General features: G+C 40.3%; 1 protein-coding gene across 2 annotated transcripts in view; it reads left to right on the top strand.

Moving 5' to 3' along the window:
• The first annotated feature begins 2,920 nt into the window (after nucleotides 1–2,920).
• Nucleotides 2,921–22,026, top strand: part of ERMP1 (endoplasmic reticulum metallopeptidase 1) — a 52,252-nt gene continuing 33,146 nt past the window's right edge. The window contains exons 1-6 of one of the 2 annotated variants that reach the window (XM_032634233.1): nucleotides 2,921–3,350; nucleotides 4,703–5,004; nucleotides 8,825–8,952; nucleotides 9,602–9,707; nucleotides 20,856–21,002; nucleotides 21,619–21,711. In XM_032634233.1, coding sequence (XP_032490124.1) covers nucleotides 3,007–3,350; nucleotides 4,703–5,004; nucleotides 8,825–8,952; nucleotides 9,602–9,707; nucleotides 20,856–21,002; nucleotides 21,619–21,711 — 1,120 coding nt within the window. In that variant the 5' untranslated portion in view covers nucleotides 2,921–3,006. Of the gene's footprint in view, nucleotides 3,351–3,597; nucleotides 3,705–4,702; nucleotides 5,005–8,824; nucleotides 8,953–9,601; nucleotides 9,708–20,855; nucleotides 21,003–21,618; nucleotides 21,712–22,026 lie in introns of those variants that run through there. The other variant, XM_032634234.1, reaches the window with a different exon arrangement.

Below are 22,026 nucleotides of genomic sequence, written 5' to 3'. Positions count from 1 at the left end.
CTTCAGAACACCCCAGTTCATTTCCCTCTGCTGGGAACATTCTTTCCCCAGGCTTTCATGGCCCTATTCCTGACTTCATGCAGAGAGAGAGAGATCAAATGTCATCTCCTCAGAGAGGTCTTCTTTGATCACCTTACTTAAAAGAGCAGCCTCGGTCACTCTCAATTCCCTGCTTTATTTTTCTCCATAACAGTTTATCTGACATTTTATCCACACAGAAACACACACACACACACACACACACACACACACACACACGCACTTTCATTTATTGTCTCCCCACTAGAATGTAAGCTCTGTGAAGGCAGAAACACTGATTTGTTCATCTAGATGTTTACCCACCTTGATCAGCATCTGACACAGAGTAGACAGCCAACAGCTGGTAGCTTAAAAATATTCAAATGTGAATAGCATAGCTTATATAAGTCTAGAGAAAGACTGCCTTCCAAGACCCCAACTATAATAGCTCAACTTTCACCACCTAGGACTCTATGATTGTATCATGATAGGAAACTGGCTTTTAACCCATTCTGCCAAGGATTGTATAAGAAGGAAAATTCTGGAAAATAGTATTTAATGAGATTTATGTATGAGGATCTTTCACATAGATTAGCTGATTAATCCTCACTGAAGTTCTTTAAGGCAGCCCTTATCTCCATTATCACAGATAAGGACATTTACACTGAAACTTTACCTTGCATAATGCCATGTGTATTAAAGGTACCTGATTCAGGAACTCAGATCTATTTGACTCCAACGATCAGGCTTTTTTTCTTTTTCTTTTTTCCAGTCTTTTTTCTACTATGGTACACTGCCTCCCATGGAATATTGTCAGAGATGCTTAACATACATTATCTATTCAGAAAAAGAGAGCCCAGATGACTTAACTAGTAACACAGCTCCTGAGAAGTGTAACTCATCCCTAGGTTTTCTGACACCCACCCAGCCTAGCAAGTCACAGCATAAAATAAGTGTAAAAGACCATGAGACATTTGTGCCCTACTCCTAGGAACTAGAGACCTCCACAACTTGTTATGCTGCAGTGGACAGAGTCATTTCTGAGGTTTTACCTTCCAAAGATGGTGGAGGTGCTGAATTTTTGGAAAGAGACAAGACAGTAAGACAGCTGGTTCTTATAAAAAGACAATATATATTCATTTGCTCATTTAATAAATATGTATTGAGTGGTGACCATGGGCTAAGCACAGAACTAAGCACTGAGGACATAGTAATGAATAAATAAAATAGACATTGTCGTTGGTCTCATGGATCTTAACGACTAAAAAGGATCTTACTGAGATAAAATTATGCTGCTGCCATAAAACTGTTATTATTTCATTCACTCACACAATCAAGAATTATTTATTGATTACGTACTACATGTTGTGGTAAGAGAAGGAAATAAAATGGTGAGCAAAACCAGACATGATTCCTGCCTTCATGGAGCTTACAGTCTAATGAGGAAGATGTTAAATAATTACACACATACAAGGTGCTATGAGATCCTACAATTAGGGGAAACTGACTTCATCAGATTAGGAGATTCTTGCTTGAGGAAGTTCCACTTAAGCTGAGACTTGAATGATAAACAGGAGTTAAAACTAGGCAATGAGGGGAGGGAAGAACATTCCAGACAACTCAGTGTGTAAGATCCTGCTGTAGAAGGAAGGATGGTGAGCAGGAAGGACTTTGAAAGAGGTCACTGTGACTAGAGAGTTGGAAATAAGGAGTGCCCTGGTCTCAGGTGGGCCTGAGCAGTAGGCAGGGGCAGACGGATCAGGTAGTGCACATTCCCAGTTGGTCTCTAGGTTAATAGACAGGGTACCGCAGCAATTCCATGCTGGAGACACAGAGATTTGAGGCAGAGAGGCTTCCTGCATCAGCAGGAAGAAGACTAGATGCTCACTAGGGTCTACACTAAAACCAAGGCTCTGCTTCTTCCCACCCAGGGCGACATGGAGGGAGGAATGTCTTTTCTGAATCTTCCTTTCCAGAGTGTCATATTCAGTGTGCTCTTTTGGGAGCCCACTGAATTAGATTTAAGTTCTTCACCTGTTACCTGTAAGTTCTTCAGCTATTAAGAGGACATAAAAATACTTTCTTTTCAGGATTCTTATGAGAATCAAATGAGTGTATTAAAGCACTTAGCAGTGTGTGGCTTATGGAGGGTATTCAAGAAATAACAACTATTATTTTTCTTAGTCTGTTAAATGGAGACAATGGTTACCTCACATGGTTATGAAGACCTGTGATTAGATCACTGTACGTGGAAGCATGAGGCTAGGCCTCCTCTGCGCAGTCCTGTTTCTAATATGAAGAGCCAGGTGCCTACTTCTTCCAGAGCGTATTCTAACTCTCCTTGCGAAAGCTGGGCCATTGCCTTCTTCATGATGCGTAAATGATGAACCTCGTGCATTCTTTTTTTTAAAATTTATTTATTTATTCATTTATTTTTGGCTGCTTTGGGTCTTCATTGCTGCGCGCTGGCTTTCTATAGTTGCATCGAGCCAGGGGCTACTCGTTGCTCTGCAGCATGTGGGATCTTCCCGGACCAGGGCTCGAACCCGTGTCCCCTGCATTGGCAGGCAGATTCTCAACCACCGCGCCACCAGGGAAGCCCCTCCTTCAGGGAAGCCCCGCCCTTCGGGGAAGCCCCCCCTTCAGGGAAGCCCCCTCGTGCGTTCTTTTAAAAACAATCTCTCTTTTCTCACGTTTCTAGGTTTATGCTTATCTTTCCATTTATTAATCTCTGTCCCCACACCAGGCAGGGAAGCCCTGAATAAGAAGGTACATCTATCACGCCCAGCCGGGTGTTGGCCCTGCCGCGGAGCCCGCCAGCAATCTGCCCGAAGAACCTGGGTCGCGGCGCGGCGGGACCGGCCAATCAGAAGAAGTTTGGCCCTCTGCAGTTTCCGTCCGCTCACTAGGAGGCGCTGCGGCCGCCGCGGCGGCTCCCGGGGCTATCGCGGGCCGGGGCGGTTGGACTGGCGGCTGACGCTCGTGGCCATGGAGTGGGGTTCGGAGTCGGGAGCTGTGAGGCGGTACCGCATCGGAGGGGAGCGCCGGGACGGCCCGGCGGCCGCGCCGCAACTGGAGAGGGAGGCCCTGGCGCATGAGCCCCTGGCGGATGCGTGCGGCGGCGGCGGCGCGAGGATGCGGAAGCGGAGCGGGGAGGGGAGCGGTGGCGCGAGCCGGGGCGCGGGGACCGGACTGTCTGAGGCGCGCGCTACGCTGGGGCTGGCGCTTTACCTGCTCGCGCTGCGGGCGCTCGTGCAGCTCTCGCTGCAGCAGCTCGTGGTGCGTCGGGCCGCTGTTGGGCACCGCGGAGAGTTCGACGCACGCCAAGCCAGGTACCGCCGCCTCCGCCGGGCCCGGGCGTCCCTTTTCGGTGCGGGATCCCGCACCTGTGTGCACCTGACCCCGCGGAGCCTCCTGGGCTCGCCGCCCCCGCCCGGCTGCACGTGGGGTGGGGTGGCCTGGCGCGTCCCCCTTCTGGAGCCCCAATTTGCGGAACGCGGGGGTCGCGCGGCCCCCTTTTAAGCTCGTGGTACAGGTGCGGGTGGCCAGGGTGATTGCGCCGGCTTTTCCATCCCTTTTTTGCCTCACCTGCAGATGGTTTGGTTATTAGTAATCGCCCATCTTTCGGAGCAACTTACGCTTTTTACTAGCTCTCCTACTTTGCAAGTGAGATGGAAGGCTGTGAGGTTTGTGGACCCAGTTCGGTTTTCTGGGAAGGGTCCGAAGGGGCTAATGCAGTGGTCTAAATCTTTGGGGGTCACAGATCTCAAACCCGAGAGCTATGGAGGCTCTCCCTGGAAGACGGCACATTCAAAATTTTACTATTTCAGAACTTCTCAGTTTCCTGGAGTTTGTCCTTGGGTCTTTGGTGTGTAAGGTTTGGCTTTTTCTTTAAAAAAAAAAAAAAACACAAGAGACCTTTAAGTATACTAGGAAACGTGAATTAAGTCAAAGGTATTGTGACCTAAGTGTGTAAAAGCTCATAAAATCATAAGCTAGCAGACTTTTCAACAGCCTTGGTGTTTTAGAAAACTTTTTCTTTTAAGTACAAAGTGCTGGAAGCTTATTTTCTTAAAGGCTTTCTGAAACACGCCTCCCCACCCCCTGTTTTCCTCACTTGGAATGCAGTGAAAAGACAAAAAAATTTTTTGTTTGTTTTAGGGGTAGAGTTGGTTTTGGCCTGAATTGAAGTTACTTGGCCTTGTGTGCACAATGGGAGGGCTGAGTCCATTCTTCAAAAGTTTTTCTTTGCTTATTTAACCTCTTGACTTAATTGTCTTTGCTCTTGGTTTCTGCTACTTAGAATCAGTAACCCAGCATCAGTAACCCTCCAGAGTGTGACACAATGAAATTGTATTCTGTTCTGTCTAGCCATCAGCAGTTATACGTTTTGAATAAAATCCCTTCTCTTTGTATTGATTCGATATGGGGGTTGGGAGAAGTTGGGAGTGGAGTGAGTGTAGAAAACTGAAGGGATGAACTCATGGAAGGCCAAATAAAATGATGGAACTTTGCAAGTGATTTTCACATGTTACCTGAAATACTAAAGGCAGCCTCTTTTATGTGAGAAGTCAGAGAATTTGTTCTTTGGAAAGGGGAAGTGTGGAGGAAAAGTTGCTCTGTGCGAAGTGTTAGTCTTAAGCCTAGGACGCCTTGTCATCATGATTCTTCTGGTTGCTTCCAGGAATTATCTTGAACACATAACATCCATTGGCCCCAGGACTACAGGAAGTCCAGAAAATGAAATTCTGACAGTGCGTTACCTTTTGGAACAGATTAAACTGATTGAAGTTCAGAGCAACAGCCTTCACAGAATTTCAGTAGATGTACAACGGCCCACAGGCTCCTTTAGCATTGACTTTTTGGGAGGGTTTACAAGCTACTATGACAACATCACCAACGTTGTGGTAAAGCTGGAACCCAGCGATGGAGCCCAGCATGCTGTCCTGGCCAACTGTCATTTTGACTCAGTGGCAAACTCACCAGGTTTGTGCCTGTTTTTTAGTCATTTTGAAATCCTCACAACAAGAAAGCTTAACTCCAAGCTGGTTGAGCAACTGTGGGCACTATTTTCTTAGACAAATCTTCTTTTCATTGCTATGGAGGATAGGATAATTAGAATAATTATCATTTAGTTTAAGGTCTGCCTTTCAGTATTCTCTCAAGTGCTTTGTTTACTTAATTTTTAAACATTAGTGCCAGCAGCCCAGCGACAGGGCATCGAGTATTTCTGGTAGACTGAAATAGCCTTATCAGTGTTACCAGTGTGTGTTCTTCAGTCATGGAGTTAGGTCCTGCCACTTCAAGTGTTTACTCAGCTAGGTGTTGTGCTAGGCTTTGGGGTTGTGGGATAAAGGAACAGTAGTGGCTTTCAAGGGACACATGGTTTGGAGGCTCACTCTCCTAGCAGTTTCTGTCGACCTATAATGTGAGAATGTTGGTCCATTGGGGATGCCATACTGGTAGAGTACCTCATTAATCCACAAATCTTGCCCTGAAAATACTTCGGCAGAATAGGGTACTTGATGTTTAGGACCGCGCCTGACCAGTGAATATTTGTTGAATTCAATATCTCCTAAATTGAACTTCAATTTTTTAGAGTAAGATTCCTCAGAAAAAGGTTTTCAGTAGCTAGAAATTGTAAATAGGGAAGAATAGAAAATAATAGCAATTTGCAATGAGATGGCATCTGGTTCAATCCCCTCATTTGACACAGGAATACGCTTAGCTGATCACCACTGATCTGAGACAGGGCCAGGACCTGGGTTTCCTGGCTAGTCAGTTCTTTTAGCTATATTTGAAAGGAAGGAGAGTATTAGGATGTAGTTAATGTTCCTTTTGGCAAACTACTTAACTTCTTTCCTCAGTTTCTAATCTGAAAAATGGCGATATAACAGTACTTTCCTAATGGCATTGCTTAGAGGATTAAATGCGGATTAAATACGAGTAAAATAGAATAGCAACTGGCATGAAAAATCCTTTTTTTGCAATTAGTAGTTATTTAATATTAAGTACTTGTGGATTGCTTAAACTTAAACCAGCCCCAATATGAACATCTAGAGTTATACAAACTATAAATTAAAGTTTATGTGCTTGATAAAATTATTCATACTAGGATGTCTTTAATTAGGAATCTTGCCAATTGCATTTAGAATGTAACATGCTTTTTCAAAAATTAGTATATACTCATCTGTTTTATAAAGTCAGAAATACCTTTGTGTGTGCTGGGGAAATTAGTGGTCTTGTATGTCCATTTCAAAGCGGTAATAAAATAAGCATCACCCTGTGCCCACTATTTTGATGCTTAAAATCTAGGAAGGGACAAATTAACATCATGGTTATTTTAGAGCATTATATAAGAAAGACATGTATACAAGTATCAGAAACAAACAGTACCAAATGTTAGACATCACATATATGGAGTCCAGTAATGAAAGGATGGCATTTTGTGGGTTACTGGAGCTCTTTTTTTTTTTTTTTTTTTTTTCCGGTACGCGGGCCTCTCACTGTTGTGACCTCTCCTGTTGCGGAGCACAGGTTCCGGACGTGCAGGCTCAGCAGCCATGGCTCACGGGCCCAGCCGCTCCGCGGCATGTGGGATCTTCCTGGACCAGGGCACGAACCCGTGTCCCCTGCATCGGCAGGTGGACTCTCAACCACTGCGCCACCAGGGAAGCCCCTGGAACTCATTTTTAACTAAAATTTTGTAAGGATACCTATGCCAACAATCTCAGGGAAATTTCTGTCATTAATGAATTGTTAAAAATAGTTTTAAAAATGTTCATAAAATAGACTGTCACCTAAATTACTTTAGTGGATGAACAAACTGAAACATCGTTATTTTTTAAGGGTACTTCTCAGCAAGGTATCTGGAACTTAGGAACTGATACCAATTAGGAGTAATGTTACCCACAGAAAAAGGCCTTAAATATCTTCTTGGGTTTGCTGCATGGTTCCAGGTTGTTACTCTGGGGCTGGCTTCAGTTTCAGGGTTAATTCTAAATGGAAAGGGATGTTGGTTAAGCATCCAGCCCTTATAGATACTGTCCTCTAACTTTCCTTCACTTTCTTAAAGATATCTGACCCTTCTCTAGGTTTATTCTCAGACACCAGAACCATTAAAATAAAGGAAGATAAAAAGACAGTTTAACTTTTAATCGACGCTATAGAGATATATATCTTTAAATTTCCATTTCTCTTCCTTTGAATAAAGAAAAATTTTACTGCTTTTTATTTTAAAGTAAGTCACAGTCTCAAAGTTAAAAATCATTTGTTTCCTTTGGTTTTTGAAAGGTGGCACTTTTTACTGATAGCTACATTATACTTCCTGCTTGATAGTACTTAGGTAATTATTACTTTGTTTCACTTCAATTAAAATACAATCCAGTAATCACTACTGAGACAAGTATAGCTTATAAGTAGTTTCCTCTCAAGTAGGAATGGGGTCTGGAATTTAACAGCACCAAAACAAGCATTTTAGCTGGCTGCAGAGCCTTCCTTAAGTTTGCAAAGAGAAGGAAAAGCTAACACTGAATGCCTACCACATGCTAGGCACTGTGCATTACCTTGTAATCCTCACAACACAACTGTGAAATATAGATGTCATTAATCTGCTCTCTAGACCAGGAAATAGTAAAGGGGCAGAGCTAGAATTTACATCGAAGTCTTTTCTTACTCTAAAACCCACACTATTCTCTGTAGCACCCTGCCTCCCACTTGTAAACCCAGAAATGCTGTTGCCTGGGTTGTTACTGTGCCTATTTACTTTGATTATTCTTTGAACTTTTTATTATGGAAAATTTCAAATATATACAGAAAGAGAATTGTTTAATGAACCTGAGTGTACCAGTCACCCAGCTTCAACAGTTCAATCTTGCTTCTTCTCTACTGCCCTACCCCCCACCCCGACCTTGACTATTTTAAAGCAGATCTCAGCTATATCAGTTCCTCTGTAAGTATTTTGGGCTGTATTGTTGAAAGATAAGGACTCTTTTTTTTTTTTTTGACATGCTCATAACACCATGAATTACCTCACTGAAAAACTTAACAATAATTCCTTAATATCATCAAATATCCAGTTAGTTCCTTAATGACCTCTTATGGTACTTTAAAAAAAAGTCTTGGCCCTAAAGTCATCTTTATAATCACCTTTAATTAATATATAAAGTTTCTGAATTAAGAGGTTAAGTGATTTGATGAGGTTCTCTGCTTTATCAGTGCTGGGACCAAAGATTACTCAGGTCATTAGTCTCCTTTCCTGTATCTTATTAGATTGGGTTTCTTCTTTGTACTTTTTCATCACATGATCCCCTTGGAGAAACTTCAAAAAATGCTACACTATCCATACTGACCCCTCTTATGATTTTAGCAGGAAAACTAGCGGGAACGGAGTGGGTGGCAGTTGGAGGTGACATAGGAAACCGTGAACACCAGAAGTGAGGATACTACAGAGGACATGGAATAAGGATAAAGAATTTTAAAAATTGCTTTGGGCGATGAGAATGCCAGTTTTCAATATTGCCTTAGGTCCCTTCTGGTTGATTATTCAACAGGTATTAATTGAGCAACTATTGCGGGGCCAGGCACAGTTCCGGATACTGAGAGTAAATCAGCAAGCAAACCAAAGATTCCCATTCTCCTGGAGTTTACTGCTGGTGGGTGTAGTTATCACCAGATGATGACAGAGCTATGCTACTTGCAGCTATTGTGATGCTTCCTTGATGAGAAAACTCTGTTTCTTGCCATAATGGTTCATACTGTAAAGGTTTTAAAATCTGAGAAGCAAATCTGTTTTTCTGATTTAAAGGTGCCAGTGATGATGCAGTTAGCTGTTCAGTGATGCTGGAAGTCCTTCGTGTCTTGTCAACATCTTCAGAAGCCTTACATCATGCTGTCATATTTCTCTTTAATGGTGCTGAGGAAAATGTCTTGCAAGTGAGATTTTACTGTTTTAAAGACTAGGCTTGAGTAATAATGGTAATGAGAATAATAATAATAACAATAGCTAACCTTTATGCATTTTAATTATTCATTCGAGTAGTATCATAAAATGACATGCAAAAGAGATACTGTACTGGGCAGTACTTAAAAAAAATCTACAGCCACTTATGTATACATGTTTAATATTTGAAAACTCAACTTAGAACAGATCGTCTTGTCAGTGTTTTTTTCATAAAAGGGCTCTGTGAAGGCATAATTTTTCGCCTCAGGTTTTCTAGAGTTTCAGAGATGTTTTGAGGCAGGCACACGGCATGAATGCCCAACCGCAGGGATAGCGCCTTCCCTTCTATTGTTTTGCACTTTCTTTTGCACAGGCTCACATTTACTAAAGATGTTGTTTGGCTCCATTCATGGAAATCAGGCTGCCTTCTGTCAAGAGTGACTTTCTGCTGAGCAAACTGCACACGGCCATTAGGCAGAGAGAGACACACAGATAGATGTCTTTAGATCCTGCCTTTGAAAAAAATGATTTTTTTTTTATTCTTCCCCTCATCAACATAGACGTTCTTAAAAAAAGCAAAATAAAGACTTTAATAGTATAAGATTGTTTAACTGATATCTGTTTTCTTTCCTTCTCATTCAGGCCAGTCATGGTTTTATTACCCAGCACCCGTGGGCCAGCTTGATTCGTGCATTTATTAACCTGGAGGCCGCAGGTGTAGGAGGGAAAGAACTTGTATTCCAAACAGGTGTGTGAGGCTGTACGTTGTATATTTTAATGCTATTTTTGTTTTTATAAAAGTGGAAGTTTTTTGAATGTAAATAATCTGATGAAATGAACATTCTTTTAAAATCATGAGACAGTTTTAGCTTGTCTTTTTGAAGTTTTTAACAAAATAATATTAATGTTAATGTCATAAAAATCCAGTAATATGAATCAGAGTTCAAAGCTCAGATTTGTTTAGTTAGGGCATACTAAAATCTGATGTTGGTCGTTTCATGCCATTTTCCTGCTCTATTAGAAATTTGGGTAATGTATTTTAGCCAGAGATGTAGCATTTGTTAGAAGCTTAATAATGAGGAGTATTTTGAGGTATTAGGTGGGCTAGGGGAAGTGAGGAAGGTGATATGGGAACTTGTTTTTTATTTTTTAGCACCCTTCACAGACATGATATTGTTTAAGTTATAGAGATATGCTAAGTGCTAAGTATGTCTTCATAACCTAAACAGTACCACATTTTAATATTCTCCATCCAACTTACTTTAGACTTTTACCACTCAAAATGAATGTATATTTTAACTTCAGCCAAACCTATGAGCATCTCAAGGTTATGAGGTCAGAAGCAAGGTTCTCCCTTCTTTTCACCTCAAACCTTTCTGTTTACTCTTCATCTGAATAATAAGAAGCTGGTACCTAATATCTATAGGGGTCAGTGGATGCAACACTATTATCCATTTTCCTCTAATTCTTGGATGTCCGTCAGGATAAGAGGAACACTTGATATAACAACCACCAGATCAAAACGCAGCAAGAGAACATTCTGTAAGCAAAGAGGACACTGTGTCTTTCTTTTCTCTGGTGAAAATACTAGGGCTGCACATGGGCAGGAATGTGTCTTTGTATATTTTCCCTCCTGGAAGTGTACTATAATTTAAGTACCTTCACATCCATACTTTTTAATTTGTTATCACTGGACCCTGCCCCTGTACTTCTAGGACCCAAAGAAGAACCAGTCTGAAGGTTTAGTGTGTGCCTTTCCTGAATTTTGCTGTGCATATTTATTAATGCATACATATTCTGTGTGTATATATTAATATATCTTTCATACATATAATCCAGAGAGGTTAAAACACATTTACCTAACTCCTGGGTATACATTCAAAAACAAAAAGACAGAGACATTAATTTGAATAGGTACGTGCACTGCAATGTTCCTAGCAGCATTATTTTCAATTGCCAAGATATGGAAGCAACCTAAGTGTCCATCAACAGGTGAATGGATAGTGTGTGTGTGTACAAAATGGAACACTACTCAGCCATGAAAAAGAATGAAATTTTGCCATTTGCAGCAATGTGAATGGACTTGGAGGGCATTATGCTAAGTGAAATCAGTCAGAGAAAGACAAATGCTGTATGATATCACTTATATGTGGAATCTAAAAAATACAACAGACTAGTAAATATAACAAAAAAGAGGCAGACTCACAGATATAGAGCACAAACTAGTGGTTACCAGGGAGGAGGGGAGGGGCACTATAGGGGTAGGAAAGTAGGAGTTACAAACTGTTGGGTGTAAGGCAGGCTCAAGGATGTGTTGTGCAACATGGGGAATATAGCCAATATTTAGTAATAACTTTAAATGGAAAGTAACCTTTAAAAATTGCGTTTAAAAAAAAAATACTTACCTAGGGTTAGCAAGGGCTAGACCCAAGTCATTTCATTTATTTATTTACATTTATTGAGTACTCATTTATGCTAGGTCTAATTTACAGTCCGTGCTCTTTTTACTAAATGAGGACAGTTAGAGATAAAAATTCTACAGTTTACATTTTAGATATAATTGCATTATTTGGAAGGATATAAACAAACTGTTAATAACAGTCACTACTGGATTGTGGGCATTGCTGTCAGAGCTGTGGTGGGTGTGACTAGAGTGGAGGATGGGGCAAAATGTGAAAAGCCAATTTGAACTCTCCACTGCTTCATAAACTTACAACCAGAATTGCCATTATAGCTTTACTGATACTCTTTATAGTTTTCTGTATTGTTTAAATTTTTTGCATTTCATATGATTACTTTAATAATAAAAACAGACTTGTTACTAGTTAGCATATATATACAATTTAAATGTTTTACTCATTCTAAAATCCTCGTATTTCAAAATTAAGTTTTTTCTAGAGGGGCATCCTACAGATATTTGTAAAGAATGTTTTGCCCCTTTCTTTGAGTCTTTGTATGCTGTTTTCCCTCTAGGTTTTGGTAGCTTATTCTTGTGGCTAAACTGTATACCTGAAAGCTTTCTGGGCACTTTCTGACAGTCTAATACCTTTCCCAGTATTTCTCTCACTTCCAGATGCCCTTCCTACAAAAAACTAGCTTTCTTGTGGGGATTGCTTTCAGAAAGCTAGTTAGTGTTGCTTCCATGTCTGAAGAGGGAAGATGAGGCCTCCTGGGTCTGGAGTCCTGGGGAGCTCTGCCAGACCACCCTGTCTTCAGCTTCTGCAACAGGCGCTTTTATCCTACACAGTAGCGCTTGTCCTGCCCTGGGAACGTTTCCGTTAAAACGGTTTGTCCTCTCTAGTGCTCCATTGTCACTTCAGAGAGACATTTGTTTGGGGAGTTTTTAGTGACTAGAATAATAATTTCTACCTAATTTTTTTAAAAATTTATTTTATTTATTTATTTTCGGCTGCATTGGGTCTTCGTTGCTGCGCGTGGGCTTTCTCTAGGTGCCGCGACTGGGGGCTACTCTTCATTGTGGTGCACGGGCTTCTCATCGCGGTGGCTTCTCTTGTTGCGGAGCGTGGGTTCTAGGCACGCGGGTTTCAGTAGTTGTGGCACACGGGCTCAGTAGTTGTGGCTCGCGGGCTCTAGAGCGCAGGCTCAGTAGCTGTGGCGCACGGGCTTAGTTGCTCTGCGGCATGTGGGATCTTCCTGGACTTGGGCTCGAACCCGTGTCCCCTGCATTGGCAGGAGGATTCTCAGCCACTGCGCCACTAGGGAAGCCCCTTAGAGTATTTTTTGAGGTTCATCCATGTTGTAGCATGTATCGGTACTTCATTCTTTTTCTTTTCCTTTTTTTTTTTTTTTTTTTTTTTCACCACACGCCTTGCGGGATCTTAGTTCCCCCCAGGAATTGAACCCGAGCCCTTGGCAGTGGAAGCGCAGAGTCCTGATCACTGAACCACCAGGGATTCCCAAGTACTTCATTCTTTTTTATGGCTAGATTATATTACATTGTATGGATATCCTGCATTTCATTGATCGATTCATCAACTGATGGACATCTGGATTGTTTCCACTTTTAGCCTATTATGAATAATGCCACTATGAGCATTTGTGTGTAAGTCTTTGTGTGGACATACAGTTTAATTTCTTTTGGGTGGATTCCTAAGAATGGAATTCCCAGGTCATATGGTAAATTTATGTTTTAACTTTTTAAGAAACTGCTAAACCAAATAAGTTTTATTTTAGAAGAAATGTAAATTCAAATAACAGAATTTTTTTAATACTAGATTTTCAAAAAGTAAGTAGAATGATAATGCCCAGTTCTGATGAATACAGAGGAACAGGCATTTTCAAACACTATTGGTGGAAGTATAGATTGGTGCAGTTTTGGGGCAGTTTGGCCATATGTATCACTTTAAAAAATGTACAGACCCTTCTGTCCAGAGGTCCACTTGCAGGAATTTATCCTGTAGAAATAGTTGCACATAGACGCATAGGTCTAAGTACTGCATAATCTTCTCAGCTTTTTAAAATAAGAATGAAAAACTGAAACACCTTCCACGTCCATGCATAAGGGACTGGTTATATTAGTGTTGAGTTAAGCATCTTACTTGGCTTCCGTAATAATATTCTCTGCTCTCAGTCTCCTTTTTTAGTTCCTCCTTTTTTTGTTTATTCTGGGCATTGATGCTACCAACTAAAGTTAGAAGAAAGCAGAGCAGAGGGAATGATGCTGTGTGTGAGTTGGTTCTGGACTTCCAGGGAACTTGACTTTTCATTGTTGGCATTGCGATCTGCCTCCCCTCAATATCACACATGCTCATGCCCTTTGCTTTAAGAAAGATGGGGATGCATTCTTGAAGAAGAAATGGGTACACAAGAAACTGGAAGCATCATGGCATTTAGATGATGGCAGGAGAAAGACTATACGGTGAAAATATTTCTGTGTGTGCCTCCCACCTTCCTCTGTGAGATAATTAAGATAAGAGCTTTCTGGGGGAGGCAGGATAGGTGGTGATTAAGAGCACAGCCTCTGTGTTCTGCTGACCCAAGTTCCAATCTCAGCTGTAGCATTGCAACCTTGGCGCTCCATGCTTCAGCTCCTCATGAGTAAAACTGGGATAATAGAGGATTAATAACCAGTGCATAGAATCCTCAAGTCTGTAATTTCTTGTTTAAGAGCTGCCTTTGCCCTGTTTATATCACAGAGAGTATCTTACTCAGTAGTTCATCTACCTTCCCCATCCCAGTCTCCCCAGTCTTCCCTTTTTCACCAACACTTCACCTGTCTGTGACCTGTAGGCCTCAGTGGACAATCAGTGAGAGGATGGAGTAGGGTTGGAGCACTACTGTGCAGCAGTGTGATCTGAAAGGGGTCAAAGGCCAGGTAGTGGCTATTCAAAACCCTTTCCTACTGATGGATCTTACATTTTTCTCAAATATTTTTTATGGTACAATGCATAAAGTGAACTTAAACTTGATGATATCCTTAGGTGTCTTTATTTCATCTTTTATTATAAACTAAGAAAAGTACACAGCTCTGAGAGTGCTCAGCTTAATGAATTTTTACAGACTAAGTCATGTAACTAGAACCCAGCTCAAGATTGAGAGTATTGTGAGTACTCCAGGAGCCTGAAGCCTCCTCTGTGTCCCTTCTCGGTCTTCCTTCCCCAAGATTACCCCATTCTAACTTATGCCTTGATAGATTTAATCTTGCTTGTGTTTGAACTTTCTGTAAATTGACTCATGCTTTTGTGTATGGCTTTTTTTCACTCAGTATTATGTCTGTAAGATTCCTCTATGTTGTGTTTAGTTCATTCTTTTTCATTGCTGAATAATATTCCATTGACAAGGATATCCATTCTACTAGTGATGTTAGGTTGCTTCTAGGCTTTGGCTCTTATGATTGGTTTTAGGAACATTCTTATGAGTGTCTTTAGCACACATGTTTGTGTATGCATGTTTCTGAGTGGAACTACTGAGTCATAAGGTGTGTGTAATTTCAGCTTTGGTAGATAACTTTTGGTAGATATATGCCATACTTGGATGCAAAAATCCTAAATAAAATATTATTAACACTGGTCCTGAATCCAGCAATATATGTGTATTTATGTGTATGTGTATATGTGTACATATATGTATATGCACATACAAAAAAGATAATGCTTTCCAACCAAGTTGAGCTTATTTCAGGAATACAAGATTTTTTAAGTTTCAGGTGTACAACATAGTGACTCAATATTTGTATATATTGCAAAATGATCATCAGTAAGTCTAGTTAACACTCATCACCATAAAGTTGCAAGTTTTTTTTCTTATGCTGAGAACTTTTAAGACCTGTTCTCTTAGCAACTTTCAAGTATACAAGACAGTATTATTAACTTAATCACCATGCTGTACATACACTACATCCCCATGACTTATTTATTTTATAACTGGAAGTTTGTACTTTTTGACCACCTTCACCCATTTCACCCATCTCCCAACCCCCCCATCTCTGGCAACCACCAACCTGTTCTCTGTATCTATGAAGTCCTCTTTTTTTTTTTTTTGGTCAAGATTCCACATATAAGTGAGATTGTATGGTATTTTTCTTTCTCTTTCTGGCTTATTTCACTTAGGATAGGCTGAATAATATTCCATTGTGTGCGTGTGTGTATACACACACACACACACGTTTTCTTTATCCGTTCATCCATTGATGACACGGTTGCTTCCATGTCTTGGCTATTGTAAATAATGCTGCAGTAAACATGGGGGTGCAGATATCTTTCTGAGTTAGATTTTGTTTTTTTGGATAAATACCTACAAGTGGAATCATACAGTAGGTCTATTTTTAAATTTTTTTTTTTTATGCTGTACGCGGGCCTCTCACTGTTGTGGCTTCTCCCGTTGCGGAGCACAGGCTCCGGACGCGCAGGCTCAGCGGCCATGGCTCACGGGCCCAGCCGCTCCGCGGCATGTGGGATCCTCCCCGACCGGGGCACGAACCCGCGTCCCCTGCATCGGCAGGCGGACTCGCAACCACTGCGCCACCAGGGAAGCCCTATTTTTAAATTTTTTGAGGAACATCCGTACTGTTTTTCATAGTGGCTGCACCAATTTACTTTCCCACCAAATTCACAAGGGTTGCCTTTTTTCCACATCCTCACCAACACTTACTTCTTGTCTTTTTGGTAATAGCCATTCTGACAGGTATGAGATGATATCTCACTGTGGTTTTGATTTGCATATCCCTGATGATTAGTGATGTTGAGCACCTTTCAGGGACCTCTTGGCCATCTGTTTGTCGTCTTTGGAAAAAATGTCTATTCAGGTCGTCTGTCCATGTTTCAATCAGATTGTTTGGGGGGTTTTTTGCTCTTGCTTTGTATGAATTCTTTATATTTTAGATATTAACCCCTTATCAGAAATGTGATTTGAAAATATTTTCTCTCATTCAGTACACTGCCTTTTTTATTCTGTTGATGGTTTCCTTTGCTGCGCAGAGGCTTTTTAGTTTGAAGTAGTCCCATTTGTTTGTTTTTTGCTTTTGTTGCCTTTGCTTTTGGTGTCAAAACCAAAAAGTCATCACCAGGACCAGTGTCAAGGAGCTTACTGCCTATGGTTTCTCCTTGGAATTATATGATTTCAGTCTTTTAAAGTTTATTTATTTATTTATTCTGGCCACACGGCTTGTGGGATCTTAGTTCCCCAACCAGGGATCGAACCCGCCACCCCTGCATTGGAAGCTCGGAGTCTTAACTACTGGACCGCCAGGGAAGTCCCTGATTTCAGTCTTATATGTTCAAATCTTCAACCCATTTTGAGTTAATTTTTGTGTATGGTGTAAGATAGTGGTCCCTTTCCATTATTTTGCTTGTGGCGGTTCAGTTTTCCCGATATCATTTATTTGAAAAGACTGTCCCTCACCAATTGTGTATTCTTGGCTCTTTTGTTGTAAATTAATTGACCATATATATGTGAGTTTACTTCTGAACTCTATTCTGTTCCATTGATCTATGTTTCTGTTTTTATGCCAGTATTATACTGTTTTCATTACTAGCGCTTTGTAATATAGTTTGCGGTCAGGAAGTGTGATGTCTCTAGCTTTGTTCTTCTTGCTTAAAGTCGCTTTGGCTATTTGGGGTCTTTTGTGGTTTCATACAAATTTTAGGATTGTTTGTTCTATTTCTGTGAAAAATGCCGTTGGAATTTTGGTAGGGATTGCATTGAATCTCTAGATGCTTTGTGTGGCACAGACATTTTAACAATATTAATTTTTCCAGACTGTGAGCACACAGTTTCTTCCATTTATTTGTGTCATCTTCAATTTCTTTCATCAGTGTCTTAAAGTTTTCAGTGTACATTTCTTTCACCTCCTTGGTTAAATTTATTCCTTGGTATTTTATGCTTTTTGATGCAATTGGATATGGGATTATTTTCTTAATTTCTCTTTCTGATAGTTCATTATTAGTGTATAGAAATGCAAATGATTTTGTGGAATGATTTTACATCCTGCAGTTTTACTAATGGTAAATGAAGACGGCTTAATATTTGAGTCACTCCATGTAGTTCACCACATTATCAGAGTAAGGGAGAAAAACCATCTCAACTGATAATCTCAGCGTAATCATCTCAGTAGATAAAGAACAAGGGTATGTTCCTTCAATAACAGTACATTTATCACACTCAAAAAGTGTGACATTAATATAAAACTGTTAGGGCTTCCCTGGTGGCGCAGTGGTTGAGAGTCCGCCTGCCGATGCAGGGGACACAGGTTCGTGCCCTGGTCCGGGAAGATCCCACATGCCGTGCAGTGGCTGGGCCCGTGAGCCATGGCCGCTGGGCCTGCGTGTCCGGAGCCTGTGCTCCGCAATGGGAGAGGCCACAACAGTGAGAGGCCCGCGTACCGCAAAAGAAAACCACTAAAAAACCAGTAAAACAAACTGTTAGTGAATAAACAGTACATATTCAGATTTCTATTGTTCTGATAACATCCTTTGTTTTGCTTTTTTTAGTCTGAGTTCCAATCCAGGATCAAATGTCAGATGTATTTCGATACATCACAGTCATTATATAACACGCACATAAAAAATATCAGTGTGAACTTAATTATTATAAAGTGAATACCCTTCTAACCCCCACGTGTGAAAGAGGATAGACTCTTGCTACACCCTCCCAGAAGTTTTCCACCTGCCCCTTCTCAAATACAACTCCCTCCCTCTCATCTAAGGTTAGCCATTATTCTAATTTTTATGATCATTACTTTCTTTCCTTTATAGTTTAGCTTTACCTGTTTTTCAATGTGGTTTTAATATTTTAATCATAAAACTTTATTAATATCTAATTGTAATAGTAATAATATTTTAATATTTCAACATGATATGGTTTGATAATCTGCTTCTGCACCATCATTTTTCTTTTTCCCTTTTACATTTGTGTTCTTCTCAGTGCATCACATCAGAAGCATGTAATGTCTGTCTAATTACTGATGGTGTTAACCTTCTATCACTTGATTATATTTGCCAGATTTTTGTACTTTGTAAAGTTACACCTTTGTAATAAATAGTTTGAGGCTGCGTAGATATCCTGTTTCTTGTGAAACTTTGATCCTAGTTTTAGCAATCACTGATGATTCTTGCCCCAAAGCATTTTTACTATAATGTTAGCCAGATGCTGTTTTCTGGGTCCGTCATTCCGTCTGTAGTTAATAGTTGGAGTTCGCTAGAAGGAAGGCTTTCTCTTCTCTCTTGTGTGTATTTATTTCAGTGTTTCATGTATGTTTTATTTTATGGATTTTATATTCTGTTATAATCGTTTTGATGCATGAATTGTTCCAGTTTAGGCCAGTGGCAGCCCCTTCAGCTGGTGCCTGTCCCTTTGACATGTGTCTGACATGTTTGTTTGAGCACCTTCTTACTTTCTGGTGCAAGATGATCCCACTTATCAGTATTTTCCTAGGCTCAGATCTGGAATTGGGCATATCTCTAGGGAGAACTGGTTCTTTTAGTGGATAATTGTATTCAAAAGCAAAGATCTTGGTGCTGAGTAGGTTTTTTTAAAATATTTTTCCTATTTGGGGTTTGTAGGGCTTTTTGAATTCATAGCTTGGTATTTAAGTTTTGGGAAATTATTGGCCTTTACCTCTTTAAACATTGCTTCTACTCCATTCTTTCCTCTTCCTCTGAGATTCCAGTTACTCATGTTAGACCTTTTCACTGTATCCCATATGTATTATAAGCATTTCTATGTTTTCCATCCCTGTTTCCTTCTGTGCTTTAATTCTCTGGATATATAATTTTTTCTTCTGTTGTGTTTAACTTTGTATTAAACTATAATATGTATTAAAATTCTTAACATCAATTATTACGCTTTTCGGTTCTAGGGTTTCCATTTGACTATGTCTCTCACTCTCTCTTTGTTAATAGGTTGTACTTGTCTAGTGAAATTCTTGCTATCATCTGTGTTTTTGAATAATTAATAGTATTTATTTTAAAATCCATGCCTGGTAACTCCAGTCTCTGGGTCACTTGGGTGTCTGGTTCTGTAGTGTTTCTCCACCCCTTCCCTCCTGCACCGTTTATGGTTATTTTTTTCTGTTATTATAACAGAAAACAATAATTTTATAATATAAAATAACCGTTTATGGTTATTTTTTTCTGTAGGTTATTTTTTTCTGTAGGAAAGCAAATCGATTATCTGTTTATAAAGTTATAAAAATGTTAATCTTAGATTTCCTGAAATACAGTTACTTGATCTGTCTACAGCAGACAACTTTTTGGTAAATTTAGTTGTAATATACAACCCTTGAATCTCAGTGGATTACAATAGCAAAGGCTTATTTGTTGCTTGCATTACATTCTGGTTCCTGAGTAACTGCAGCTACATCCCATGGTTATTATGTTCCATGTGTCTTATTCATTCTGAGACCTAGGCTGAAGGAGAAGCCCTCATCAGGGATGTTTTAATCTCAGGGCCAAAGTTAATGGGAGAGATGGCCCATGTGATGGCTCTTCAGAGTCTTCTCAGTTGAAGTTCATTTCTCTCCCATTCACAATCAATTGACGGAAGCGATTTATGTATGTGCTACTTCCCCAGGGAGGCATTATAAGTTATATGGGAGGGAGGAGTGAATAATTAGGAACAGTAATACAATTTATCTTGCTATCCTAAAGAAAAAACTCCCACATTTGAAAAAAGCTGTATGTACATGAAGATGTTAATGCAGAATTATTAATAATTGCAAAAATTTATAGTAGTAAGGAACTTTATGATATATTCCGTGATTATGCAGTTCTTAAAATGATCATTGTAATATCTAGCAACATAGGAAAGTGCATTTAGTACACTGTTAAGTGAAAGAGCAATGTAGAGAGTATATGTACCCTATCAGTACAGCTATGTACACACAGTCATACATTTGTAAGAAAACTGAAGATAGAAAAATGATGATATTTATCTTAGTGGTTTTTCATTTTTAAACTTAAAGTTTTTATAGTGCTGTTATTTATTATCATTATTTTTTTTTTTGTGGTATGCGGGCCTCTCACTGTTGTGGCCTCTCCCGTTGCGGAGCACAGGCTCCAGACGCGCAGGCTCAGCGGCCATGGCTCACGGGCCCAGCCGCTCCGCGGCATGTGGGATCTTCCCGGACCGGGGCACGAACCCGTGTCCCCTGCATCGGCAGGTGGACTCTCAACCACTGCGCCACCAGGGAAGCCCTAGTGCTGTTATTTTATAATTAAAAGCAATTTTGTTTTCTTAAAGGTTATTTTTCATTCTAAAAAGTCATACACATTTATCAAAGAAATGTTGGAAAATGCAGAAAATAGGATTAAAAAAAAACAAGCTCTTGACCTATCTCCCCAAATCACCACAGTAACTATTTTAGGTGTGTTTAAAAAATTACTATATTAAAAGTATTTACCAGATTAACCTTGTATTGTGTTGTCATGTTTCATTTCAGGTCCTGAAAATCCTTGGTTGGTCCAAGCTTATGTTTCAGCAGCTAAACACCCTTTTGCTTCCGTGGTGGCTCAGGAGGTTTTCCAGAGTGGAATCATTCCTTCAGATACAGACTTTCGTATCTACAGGGATTTTGGGAACATTCCAGGTATTCTGTCAGTCGTTACGGGCTTTTTTGTGACAATGATTAATCAAAAACAAGTTTTACATTTTGGAAGTTTGTGAGTGAGCAGCATTTTCTGAGAGCAAATTCTCTATGTGAAAACTGCATATTTTGACTTACTGAAAGAGACACCCTGATAGTTTCTTTTTCTTTTAAACTCCAGTCTAAGTTAAATGCTTCCCTTTTCTAGAACATGTCATCTTGGCCCACAGTGTGACAGAACAGGGGAGAACTGGTTAGCACTTCATTCCCAAAAGATGGTAATAGATCCTTCAGGGGTCTTTTTCATTGTTATCTTGCTGTGCCAACTGCCCTGGCAAGGATGTCAATGGCAAAGTTTTGATGACCTCCCGTGCTCAATATTCCTACGCCTTGCTGTGTGAATTGTAATGCCCCAGTCATTATGTATTGAATTATGTACCATAACTATTGGTTTTGTGAGAATTTGGAAGAAAATTTACATCATGCATTCATGAATGTGACAAAGCAATCATGTCACTGCTTTGATGTTTTGTCTTTCAGGAATTTAATACATTTAACAAATAGGCCTAAAGTAAGGTTGATCTTTAAAATGACTTTTTTTTTTTTCTGTATGTCTTAGGAATAGACTTAGCTTTTATTGAGAATGGATACATTTATCACACCAAGTATGACACAGCGGACAGAATTCTAACAGATTCCATTCAGCGAGCAGGTTGGTATTCTAATTTAGACTTTTTTTTTTTTGTGGTACGCAGACCTCTCACTGTTGTGGTGTCTCCCGGTGCGGAGCACAGGCTCCAGACACGCAGGCTCAGCAGCCATGGCTCATGGGCCCAGCCGCTCCGCGGCATATGGGATCTTCCCGGACTGAGGCACGAACCCGCGTCCCCTGCATCGGCAGGCGGACTCTCAACCACTGCGCCACCAGGGAAGCCCCTAATTTAGACTTTTGATATTAAGATGGAATACTATGGATGACCTGTAAACCTATAAATATTCTGTGTCCTGTGCATTAGGGAGGCAGTGT

This window comes from Phocoena sinus, chromosome 6, assembly GCF_008692025.1.
Source record: "Phocoena sinus isolate mPhoSin1 chromosome 6, mPhoSin1.pri, whole genome shotgun sequence".
In the NCBI taxonomy this organism is placed as follows: Eukaryota; Metazoa; Chordata; class Mammalia; order Artiodactyla; family Phocoenidae; genus Phocoena; species Phocoena sinus.
Note: the sequence above shows the minus strand (reverse complement) of the source record. Positions and strands in the feature narration are given on the sequence as shown.